At 43.7% G+C, this 12,652-nt stretch overlaps 1 protein-coding gene across 6 annotated transcripts in view; it reads right to left on the reverse strand.

Annotated features, from left to right (window-relative positions):
* The window catches only part of FNDC3B (fibronectin type III domain containing 3B), a 361,319-nt gene that overhangs the window by 58,051 nt on the left and 290,616 nt on the right, over window positions 1-12,652 (reverse strand). For all 6 annotated transcript variants that reach the window (XM_045037264.1, XM_045037263.1, XM_045037265.1 and 3 more), the window contains 4 exons: window positions 7,146-7,270; window positions 5,492-5,666; window positions 3,572-3,658; window positions 2,042-2,180 (listed from right to left, as the gene is read on the reverse strand). In XM_045037264.1, the coding sequence (XP_044893199.1) occupies window positions 2,042-2,180; window positions 3,572-3,658; window positions 5,492-5,666; window positions 7,146-7,270 (526 nt within the window). The remainder of the gene's footprint in view (window positions 1-2,041; window positions 2,181-3,571; window positions 3,659-5,491; window positions 5,667-7,145; window positions 7,271-12,652) is intronic.

Genomic DNA, 12,652 nt, shown 5'->3' on the forward strand with positions numbered 1-12,652 from the left:
GGCTTATTACCAGAGCCCTGTGGACTGTGGGTATTTACTCCACTGCTGACTCTGTCCGCGAGAGTCTTCTTTTCTGAGCAGCAAAATACCTTGCGTTGTAATTTTGTAAGACTATGCAGAGGTTCCCTCTACCATCAGTTCTGCCAAGTCTCTATTTTAGATACAGACTTAGGAAATTCATGGCCCTTCTTTCGCTTGGTATTTCCATGAATGCATACACATTTCAGTAAGAGAGATTTAAAACAATAATTACAAAGTTAAATATTATAGCATATAGCTAATGAAAGTAAACATTTACTTTCTAGGATTTTGTGAGGAAAAAGCTTCACAATCCGGCAAGAAAAGCACACCTAGATTTTTACAGTTTCTCTTAATCACATCCATCTTCCAAGGAAATAGATATCCTAATAATTCTGCCTCAAAATTATTAGGTAACTTGAAACAGTTTTATGTCTCAATGGTTGACCTCCAATAACAGTTTAATAACGTTTTGTGTTGGAGCGCTTGGGTGGCTCAGTCAGTTAAGTGTCTGACTCCTGATCTCGGCTCAGGTCACGATCTCATGGTGTATGATTTCCTGCCCCACGTGGGGCTCTGTGCTGAAAATGCGGAGCCTGCTTAGGATTCTCCCTCTCCTTCTCTCTCTCTCTGCTCCTCCCTCATTCTTGCTCTCTCTCAAAATAAATAAACTAAAAAAAAAAAAAAACCCACAGAGCATTTTTTTTAAAGACTTTATTTTTATATAATCTCTATATCCAACACAGGGTTTGAATTTACAACCCTGAGATCAAGAGTCACATGCTCCACCGACCAAGCCAGCCAGGAGCCTCTTTAATAATATTTTAAATTCCCTTTATATGACCTGGCTGCCAGGTAAAATCTTATTTTAAGTCTCTTTTTTGGGGTGCCTGGGTGGCTTAGCAGGTTAAGCTTCCGACTTTGGCTCAGGTCATGATCTCACAGTTTCTGAGTTTGGGCCCCGCATCGGGCTCTGTGCTGACAGCTCAGAGCCTGGAGCCTGTTTCAGATTCTGTCTCCCTCTCGATCTCTGCCCCTCCCCCACTCGCACTCTGTCTCTCTCAAAAATAAATAAACATTAAAAAAAAATTAAAAAATTAAAAAATTGAATCCTTTTCTTTTTCCTTTTTCTGTCTTTCAGGAATCTAATACTATTATGACACATTGGTGACAATTATACACATCCCAGCAGTTTTACATATAATTGCAAATCTTTATCAACATTCTAAAGGCATTCACTTCACTGAAATAATCCGAGCTGCAGAGGTGAGCCAGAATATCCTTCCACCAGATACCCTCAAACACCATTTAATGAACTTCAACAGGAAAAATTCCTGAAGTGGGGTGCGCCCCTGGATGGCTCAGTTGGTTGAGCATCTGACTTCGGCTCAGGTCACGATCTCCTAGTCCTTGAGTTCGGCCTCCATGTTGGGCTTGGGGACAGCCCGGAGCCTGCTGCAGATTCTCTTGCCTCCCCCCTCTGACTCTGCCCCTCCCTCACTCATGGGTGCTCTCTCTCTTTCAAAAATACACAAACATTTAAAAAAAGAAAAAAGAAAAATCCCTGAAGTTCAAAACTTCTGGTTACATACAAACAACAAAAACGAAAGTTTTCCCAGTTCTTAACTTGAACATTCTGGATGTCAAAATTCACTTAAGATGACACACCTAAAGTTTGAAATTTATTCTCAATATTAATTTTATAAATCCATTTTTCACATTAAATATCACTACCATTGTTAAGGGCAAGTTACTGAAGAATGAATACATATTCAGAGATTACTACATTCAAATCAGTAATAGAAGTGTAGGAGGCAAAACAATACAGGAAAAATCGTCAAGTAAAATGCTCGTAAAATGGACAATTCCAGTGGAATTCTCTGGATGTTTCGGGTACATATATTCCAAATCTGTAAAATCCCCACAAATAATACCTCTTATTTCTTATTTTGGTTTGTCACCACTGAAATCAGTTTTTAAAAATCTATCAAAGACAAGCAACAGCAATGGTAGCGAAACATACCCCATTTGACACTAAAGCCATGAGATGTAACTGGTCCTTTGATGAGGGGTCTTGTGGGGGGTCCGGGCCTGTCAGGACTCGTCGTACACACCAGCACTTCACTTGGACAACTCTTCCCTTCCACATTAGAAGCAGTCAGCTGTAACACCACGGGAAAAATATGAACATGCTTTAGATGTCACGTATTGAAGAAATGGCAACGTTTTACCAAGGCAAGATCAAGGCATCTGTAAATTCACACAGACAGACATTTCTCCTCTCTCTCAATCTCAAACAACTGATTTACAAGTTATTTCCTTTATGGGGTGCTTATTTTCTGTACAGTTAGCTATTGACAATTACAAACAAAACACTAAGGTGGGTCGCAGCTAAAGACATTTCTACCCTTTCAAGAAGACATAGAGCCAGTATGTTACCACCTAGTTCTTATTGTTTTGTGGGAAGAAATTGGGGGAGGGGAAAGCAGGTAAAAATAACCTTACTTATTTAAGAGTAGGGCGATGCCACCTTGTGGAGAAATGCTAGCAGTATACCTACCTATGTTCCCATGGCACCAAACAGCAAGCGTTTGTTAAATATCAGAAACTGTCATTTTCCTCAAATAGTCACACACTTCACTTGGTGATCTAACAACTGTTTACTGAATGACTACTACATGCCAAGCTACATCATTTGGCCTCCAAATCAGAGAAGGAAGGGTAGAATCAAAAGATAAATTTCTCCCTCCAAACCGCACACAGTCCTATCAGAAAACCCAGTGCTGTGCATGGATCAATAAAGGGTGCCATGGCAAAGGATGCTATTTACTGCTTTTCCTCTCTCTCTCTTTTCTAAATGTTTATTTTGGAGAGAGAGAGACAGAGCAGGAGGAGGGGCAGAGAGAGAGAGAGGAAGACACAGAATCCGGAGCAGGCTCCAGGCTCTGAGCTGTTAGCACAGAGCCTGATGCGGGACAAGAACTTGTGAACCGCGAGATCATGACCTGAGCCTAAATCGGATGCACTACCATCTGAGCCACTCAGGTATATCTCTGCTTTTTTTCCTCTCTTATCAGTTGCAAAGCTTTGTTTCTCGTTACAACACAAAGTCCTATGGTCATATTAACAGTGGTTGTTAACCACCAAAGCAAAGCCTAAGTAGGGAGGGAGTGGGTAATGGAAGACAAAAGAAAGAAATGGGCAGAAGAGCAAAGGGGAAGAGGGAGAGTGAAAGAGAAATCTAATAAAAAGGAGAAACATCGAAAAGTGGGGGAGAGACAGGTGCACTGAGCATTCAGTTTGGGTGCTCCTGGGTGAGGGCATCTGGCCGCGCTGTAATGCAATTTGTTACAGCACACGACAGTAGCTTTCTCTCTCAAAACTAGGGTTTAAAATTAAAGTATGGTGTGCATTTTGTGTCACTTTAAAAATGTAAAGTGCAGGGAACTTCAAAATTTTCTTAACGGACAGAGTCCGTTTGAAATGGTAAATGGGTAAAACATGCAACTGCTTCTTTTTTCAAGCAGTCCAGGTACCAAAACGATTGACTCACCCTGAATTTATACTGTGTGCTTCTTTTGAGATTTTTCACAGTACAGGTTAAATCCTCTCCAGTGTATTTTGGGTGGAAAAGGTTATCCTGCAAAAACAAAGCCAGAAAGAGACATCAGTATCATGCAATCTGGGCATTAAATACTTTTGTGTATGGGATCTTTCTATTGCCTCTTTCCATCACCACCGGCTGCCAGAGGTCTGTCTGTCGGCTACGGCAGAAAGGGGAGTCGGAGTCCACGGTGCTGTGTATCGTGCTCCGGCTTCAAGTAAAAAAAATAATCTTGTCTCATTGTAGGTTCTGCCGGGTCTGTACGACTTTCTTGTGAGGCTAATAGCAACATGAATGAGAACAATGCTCTCTCTTTGAGAGGATGTAAATTTGCTTTGGAATGGATGCCACCATATGCTTTCCTTACAGAGGAAAGGTTCCTCAGTAAGTATTTTCAATAAAGAATTAAGCCACCAAGTAGTACTATGTGACAAAGCAGTGTACATTTTAAAAAGACGTATTTAACGTTATTATCAAAAAAGCCTCTTCTTTTGCGGTCTTCGCTGTCCAGCTGCAATGTGCTATGTGATACACAGAGGCTGAGGTTTCTGACCACACAGTGTCCTCTCCTGGCCAAGGAAGAAAGGACACCTGGGATGGGAAAGGCATGATCCCTGTAAGAGGATTAATATCCCACTAAAAGCTGAATGTACTGAATTCATTCAACTGTATTCTCAATCATCCGTCCATCCAATCATTAAGTATCACCGAGCACCTTCGACGCATCAGGCTTCCTTCCACGTTCTAGGGGTTCAGCACTGTCCAAGAACAAAGCCTTGCCCACAAGAAACTTACATGTCAGGTAGACAAAGTGATTAAAAAAATGAAACGGATCTAACTATGAAGCATTTTATGCGGTATTAAGTGCTGTGGCCCAAAATATCAAGTTGGGTCAAAAGACCGAGGGGCGGATCTAGTGAGGTGCTACTCTATAGCTGTGCAGGTTAACTAAAGCAGCCACATGGGGTCTTTAAATTTAAACTAAATACAGTTGAAAATTCAGTTCCTTGGCCCCACAGCCATATTTCAAGAGCTCAATCCTCATGTGTGACTAGGCACTACCTTTATCGGATAGCACAAACCACAGAACATTTCCATCACTGTGGAAAGTTCTACTGGATAGTACTGTTATACAAGGCGGCCAGGGGAGGGCTCTCCACAGAAGACGTGTGAGAGAAGAGATCCTCAAGGAAATGAGGGAAGAGTCAAAGATAAGTGGAAGGGCCTTCTAGCTACAGGGCATAGAAACTGCAAAGGCCCTGAGGCTAGGGCTTGCTCTCGTGTTCAAACACACAAGGGCAGAAACAAGGACATTAAAGAAAAATCCTATAGCAAAGAACCTTATAGGCATTGTAAGGGCTCTGAGGTGAAGGCCCAGAGATAGGAAGGGTTCTAGGCAGAGCATTGACAGGATCTACTCTATTGAACAGATCACTCAGGCTTTGTGTGGAAAACAGACTATAGCAGAGAAGGAGGAGGGTAGGGAAAGTACTTAGAGAGCACTGCAATCATTCAGGGATGAGACAATGGTGGCTTGCGAAAGGATAGTAGCCTTAGATACTAAGAAATGGCCAGATTTCTGGTTGATTTTTGAAGCAAGATTGAAAAGGATTTGCCGACTGATTATACAGATGGGTTCAAGGACAACTCTGAATTTTCTGGCTTCCCCGCACAAAAGGACAGGAATGTCACTGAGACAGGGATGACTGTGGCAAGGACAGGTTGCTGCCGGTGATGGTAGTGGTAGGTATTGAGACTTTGGTTTTGAACCAAATGTAATTTGAACATAATTTGATGGCGTCCTGTTACGTTAACGACAACGTGACTTACACAAAACACACGCAAGGGTACAAAATCTACAAAGCTTACGTTTTCATCCTCCTGGATTTCCAAGGTGTAGGTGACCACTTCCTCAGGTGAACAACCTTCTGGTTTATTCCACTGCAACGTGACCCATGTGACTCCAGCTCGAACAAGTCTTGGTGCAGAGGGCATCTGAGGGATGTTTCCTAACGTGTAACATACCACCTCTTGGCTATAACCACTGCAGAGAGATAAACCCAGTAAGACGCACATTTAGGAACATGTGAGGAGTCTTGGCATTTAAAAAAAACTTTTTTTTTTTTAAGTTTATTTATTTTTGAGAGAAAGAGAGACAGAGTGCTAGCAGGGGAGGGGCAGAGAGAGAGGGAGACACAGAATCCGAAGCAGGCTGCAGGCTCTGAGCCGTCAGCACAGAGCCCGACGCGGGGCTCGAACTCAGGAGCTGTGAGATCATGACCTGAGCCAAAGTCGGACGCTCAACCGACTGAGCCACCCAGGTGCCCCAGGAGTCTTGGCATTTTAAAAGGGGAAGGATGAGCCTACCTACTGCCCAACTTGCTTGGGTTGGAAAGGCCGGGGCATGACAGATTCAGCAAACAAAGGAAGGCAAGTATCCTTTATGTGATATCCCCTACCCCAACTCTCGGTCTGCCTGATTCCCCACTTCACTCTGCTACTAAAAAAAGCACACCACATCACAGGACAATATATTTAAGAATTGATTTCCCCCTGAAAGCACCCAGCAGAAAGCACAACACTGTGCAGTGTTACTAAGCGATGACCCACAGCTACCAAGGAACCTTCAAATCAGCGTGAGCACAGATAATTGTCTGCTGATGAAATAAACGTTTTACAAATACAGACGGGGCTATTTTTTGAAAGTTTGTGGGTGCTTCCGATTCACTTACAAACTCTTGAAGCCTTTATCATTATGACTTTTTCAACTAGTAGACTCTAAAAATGCAACAGCTATCATGGGTGGGGACAGAGGGCTGTAAAACCTTGTGATGTTCTTGAGGCTGGAAAAAAGCTTGGGGACCAATGATGTGCTGAACCTTTAAGATTTTCAATGAGCAGTGATGAAAGACGAAGGCTTTTTCCCTTAATCAAGAGTTACCCAGGAAGTGCAACTGAAATATGGCCTTTTCAAAGCGTCTTTAATCCACAGACGCTCCACTGGACACCTGCTCTTGCCTTTCTTCCGCAGCCTGGAGGCAAGCTGTGGTGCCCCGGCCGGTCCAGGTTTTCTCCAATCCTGTGAGTATCTGCCAGGGCTTGACGACAATGGCTGGCCCAGCACCCCTTCCTCTCTATCAGGCAACCTCAGATACAACTGGAAAAGGCAGCTGAACAAGTAGCTTGCTAAAGTGATGAAAGGAAACAGCGCGTGTTCTGAAAAAAAAACAACGCCTTAAGAGGTATTTCTTTCAAAACCTAAACTGCTGCCTTCATCTTGGCTCTCAGAGACCCCTAGTGGGGCCTTGGCATTACAGCGTGTGAGACCACACAGAGGGCACACAGCAGCACTCCTCACCTCCGGGGAAGCCTTCTACCCTCTCATCGGATTCCCTCTAGGAAAATCTCAAATCGGTCCAGTGTGGAGGCGGTGGATGTCTTCATGCCTTCCAGCAACATGAGAGGAAGACACAGAATCACCACACGGTGCGTTTAACGGCATGAAGGCGGGGGAACATCCTACCTGGTGCCAATGTCATTCCGAGCAGCCAGCCTGAATGTGTACCCCATGGCCGGACAAAGCTTTGTCAACTTGCAGTGCTTCTGACTTCCAAAGAAGCACTGTCTGAAACCGCTGTTTCTTTTTCCCTAAAAGAAAACAGTACAACCACGTACACGATTAAAAACAAAGCATACAGTAGGAAAATGAGGAAGGCATTTTGAACAATTGTTTCATTTCCTGGTTTGGATGAACAAAACCAGCAGAAGGAAAGCTTCTAGGGGTGTGTTCCTTTGTACATAAAGCACATGACAATGAAATGTCATCCTTAACATGAAACACTACAGAAGAGGCTGTAACTGAGACAAGTAACACATTGTACTTGTGGTCCTTCTAAAGTGGCTTTGGTTAACAAAATAAAAAAGGTTCTCTCAGGTACGAGGCAATGCACCATTTCTTCTGTCTTTCCTCCCTCCCTCCCTCCCTCCCTCCCTCCCTCCCTCCCTCCCTCCCTCCCTTCCTTCCTTCTTTTTAACATTTATTCATTTTTGAGAGACAGAGACAGAGTGTGGGTGGGGGAGGAGCAGAGAGAGAGGGAGACACAGCATCTGAAGCAGGCTCCAGGCTCCGAGCTGTCAGCAAAGTGCCCGACGCAGGGCTCGAACCCACAAACTTTAAGACATGACCTGAGCCAAAGTTGGACACTTAACTGACTGAGCCACCCAGGGACCCCAACGCACCTTTTCTAAGATCTTCCTCACTTGGGTTGGTCAAAGTGCCCAATCTGACCAACCAAGAGCAAGTCTGCCCTCACTGCGGGGATCGACAGTTCTGGAGACGCATAGCACCTAAGATCTGTCTATGCAGCTTGGTGTGGCTAGAAAAGCCCTCCCCAGTCCTCTCCTTTCCCACTTTGCCCCCCGACTCTTGAACACTTGCATTCCTGCAATAGTGAGCTATTTCTCACTGATCCCTAAATATGGGTCACATGCCTTTGAATCTTGCCCATATCTGCTTCCCTTGTAACAGTGCTTTGGACAATCAAGAGAGCTCAATCGCTGCTTGCAGAGTTGAAAGTCCGATAAGCATGTGGAACAATGGCTGAATTCACTTCTATGTGTTATCGTTACTCTTAAGTTTCTTATGAGGCTGGAAATATATATTTAATGCCTTTGTAGTCTTCCATGATGCTTCAAATTCTCTGAAGTAAAACGAAAACACTCCAGTAGGTTGTCTTAATAGACTTAAAAGAAAAAAACTTAACTGCCCTGACCCATGCTCAGGCATGGAATCCTCCTATCAGCCATATAGTAGAACAAATATTTCATACCCATAATCCACAGCATTTTATCTATGTTCACACAAAGAAAACCTTTTACATGCTAACACTGAATGGATCTTAGCATTCTAATCAGACAGTTGGGCCCAGGGCCCTCAGAAATGTTTGAAGTTCTCGATTTATTTTATAAAGAAAGATGAAAGCACATTTTCCTCCTAAACAAATTTAAGCATTTCCTTCCTCGAAGCGGGCCTCCAAATGCTTACCACTGAAACACATTCCAGGTGAAGTTTAATTAAAAATAAAATAAACATACAACTAGCTTGAAGTGTCACGAGGGTGAACAGATTAAAAAACAACCCTGGCACGTTCATCCTCAGACTTAATTCCCCAGCCTCCCCTCCCCGAGCAAGGTGATGCCCTTTCCAGGAAGGGAGTGGAAGTCCTATTAATCTTTAAGATTCAAAGTTCATATTATCAAGGTTTCAAAGTACATTCAGATGCAAACAGTAAGGCATAACATTTTTCAGCTGCTACTTGTGCAAAGTCACCGCGTGGCTGGCCTATCACGCCCTTATGCTTACTTTAACCTTGAGTGTTAAGGTTGCTGCAGACGATGTATTCATAGAAAAACCGTTCATACATACATTTGCATAATTACATCCAGTGTCTGATTACACTCCTTGCACACCCTGGTATGTTTTGTATCCACTTTGAGCTGTAGTGTAATCTACCTTCTTTCCTCCTCTATTTCTGAGCTCAGAGTAAACAGTGCAAGAAAGGCACATCCTGCCGCCACGGAAGCCTCATGTCTTCCAAACCCCGATGCTGGCTCCCTTTCAATGCCTCATTTTTCCTATTTCTTTGTTTGGTCTCCTTTGCCCATTTCTGGTGCTTAGAACTATAGCCAGTAAATAAAAGCCAGTCTGTTCCTTACTAGGTTGATTTGCTTTAATATGGTAAAAGCCGGACTGTCTGCGGCTTAAATGAGAAAAAAGAATGGGAAAGATGGATGATGGGGACTAGACTTTTCTTTTAAAGGGCCACAGCACTGGGGCTCACTAAAGAATTAGAAGAGGCATTCTGTAGCCTTCAAGACGTTTTCCCTATGTTGCTAACATTTTTTTTTTTTTCCTGCTTCAGTATCAGGCACAATTGCTAAATAAACTCCAACTTGTTTAGATAGAGGACACCAAATTTTCCACCTTTCAAGATGTGCTACTATGTGCGCGGTCCTTAACAACCTGTAGAAGACCCAGAGTTGCTGGAACCTTAAAAACAAGTTTTAGAAACACTATCTGTAGAGTCCGAAGGGGTAAGAGTACACAGAGTTCACAGAATGAAGGAAGTGAGGCTCACTGGTAAATGTTTAGAAGTCATCGAGAATAGGCAAAAATAAGAGACAGTAGGTGAATAAAGTACTTCAAACATGAGAGAAGCTTTTGAGTAAAAGGAAATACTCATGTATGACATGGAGTTTAATATAAAAGGGGTACCTGGGAAGAAAAAAATTGATATTCACACAAGCTGTTGCAGCGCAAAAGCAAACTACAGCTGAGAGGTTAGCCAGCGAAGCTGGAGAATGCCATGGGAGACAGCATCCCCGTGGTCTTCTGGGACAGACTGTGCCAGGCTCTCAGAGAGCTCCGGGGCTTGGGCTCTGGAGGAAGAACATGTCCAAAGGTACAGGTGATGTGGAGAATCTGTCTGGAAACCAAGAAGGAGGCCACGTTGCAAACAGCATTTGTGAATAAAATATTACCCAGCTCTTTTTGTTGACAGAAATGAATAGGGTTTAAGAAAAAAAAAAAAAAAAAAGATAATGCTTTAGAACACAGAGATTCAGATGAACTGATAGGGGTGGTAATGTGGATGTTTATCGTTGTTTATCAGAAATTAGATATGTCTAAGCATCACTGTTAGTGAAGTTTTACAGACGGAAAGTCATAACTTTGATATTTTATAGGGAGCGTGGCTCCAAATGGTTCTGAGAGATTATGATCTCTGGAACACAGACCCTTTCTAATAAAACCTAATTTAAACTACACAAGATTACGGAGATACACTAGCTTTGCTTGGAAGCTTACTTTTAATCATTTCAAGTCAGCCTTGTCCGAAGTTCCCTACTAAAACACGGTCCTAACAGAAAGGAGTAGCTCTAGTCACTTGTTAGGTCTATTGTCAATAATCTGATCAGACTCAGGCAGTAGGGACCTCAGGGGCCCTGGCCTTGTCTTGTGTCACACAGAGGAAGAGGAAGAGCTGGGGCCTGGGTGGTGGCTGGTCTACAGGGAAGGGCTGGCACGTGTCTGCTACCAGTACCCAATTCTCTGCCTGTGGGGAGATCATGCAGCATGTGAGCAAACAGGATCAGAACCGCCCCAAGAGGAGCAATTAAGTTCCTGCTCTGAGCAAGGAAAGAAAACTTCACTCCAATTAGACAAAGAGCAGAAAAGGAGGCTTCAAGCCCACACCCTTCATTATTCTAGAACAGATCTAGGCACTAAGCTATATTTGACACGAGGCGATGCAATCGCTAGCCACCTTCTGGCCTGACTTTCTACTGCCGGTGTCCACAAACCAAAAGGGGCACATTTTCAGGGTTCCCTGGCTTGTTTCCATTTCAGAATCCTGGGCATGCCCCAATGCAGGTTTCTATAGCGCAACTGAGTTCAAGGACAAGATTCATCTCTACTAGATGTGAAGGAATCTTGGAGCACAAACCCACTCTGTGCTGATTAAGACACTCAAACTGGGCATGGGGCGTGGCATTAGAAACCTTCCTATTTCAGCCGAGTGTTCTTCTCATACAACCTGATCCACAGTTGTTGTTAATCTATCATCATCCCACACCCAGACCCCACCTGAGAGCACCGAATCGGCATCCATGGCCTCCAGACAAATGGAACTGTTTCCCAGGAGGCGGGGCGCAGGGTGCTTGTCTTCCATTCCCGGTCACAAATGCTCTCCAGAAGGCCAGCAAGCTGGTGTGTGTACACAGAATATGTCAAATCAGCCCTTCCCTGGGCCCGAGCTGCTCAGTTTTGCCTCACCTCCTCTTTATTACCGATGAAACTGAAGTACATTGTATATTATCTACATCCGAGACCCCACCGAATCGGCTTACTCCCCATTCCCTCGAGCATGTCGCAGGCAGCCCATGCTCTGCACCACTGCACCTCTCTTCACCACCGAGCTCACCTGGCAGATATTCACAGGACATCTTCTCTGTCTCATCCTGGGTGAGCAAGTGTCTCTTTTCTGTTTAGACTCACATACCGAAGAGAGGCACCATCTTTGGGCAAAGTGTCAGTCTTGTAACACTTAGAATTCTTAGAGCACTCACTTTTTAGAAAGGTCACACATTTGGTTACAAGTCCTAATAATAATCAGAGTCCAGATGTTCTTCTAGGTCCTATAAGGTTCCTGCTAACTTGTGAAGAATGTCAACTGTCAATAACCTCCAACGTTATGCCAGACTGTGAACGGGCAGGGATAAGAGAAGGAAGCATAGAGGAACATGGAAAACGTGGACTCCTATGTGGCTAAATAGCAGAGAATGGTTCACCCTTGGAAATGTTCTTTTCAAGACGTGTTAATAACCTCAGGGACAAAGATACTCCCCTAGCCACTGGGAGGAGTGGGGGAAAGGACGTGCCTTCTGAAATCTTTCATTCTGCAAGATAAAATTTGGAGATAAATTATAAATGTAAAAGGCTTTAAATATTTTAAGGAACATAGTCTCTTTTATCCTATTTGATCTTTCTTCTGCCCTTTTACTATTTACTTAAATATTTTTCCATTTCTTTCTAATTTGTAGTTTTAAAAATTTTAAATTTTATAGCTAATAAAATCGTAACGTATTTCTTAATTATCTCCTCCCCCAGATTAAATATTTTGCTGACCTCGTGTGAGTCACCCAAGGGAAAAGGACACATGGTCCTGCTTTTCAAGTGTGACACCTGTGGCAGGAATACTGTTCATCTCACAGGTTCCCTGTCCTTACCAGTAAGGGAGCAGGCAGTGATGTCTTCCATCTACTAACTGAGAAGAGCAGTGTTTGAGCGCCCCCAAGCCACACCCTCCGGGCTAGCAGAACTGTACCGGGTGCCAGGATGAGCGCCGTCCTACCTACCACTGCATCCCCGGGTACATATTTGCCTTCCTTCTCCCTCTTCCCAGGACACTTGGAAGAGAAGCAGAGGTAGGAACAAGACTTTGCCCTTCAAAGTCTGCGACCTTGTATCTGACG

The sequence above is a fragment of the Felis catus genome, chromosome C2 (assembly GCF_018350175.1).
Source record: "Felis catus isolate Fca126 chromosome C2, F.catus_Fca126_mat1.0, whole genome shotgun sequence".
Lineage (NCBI taxonomy): Eukaryota > Metazoa > Chordata > Mammalia > Carnivora > Felidae > Felis > Felis catus.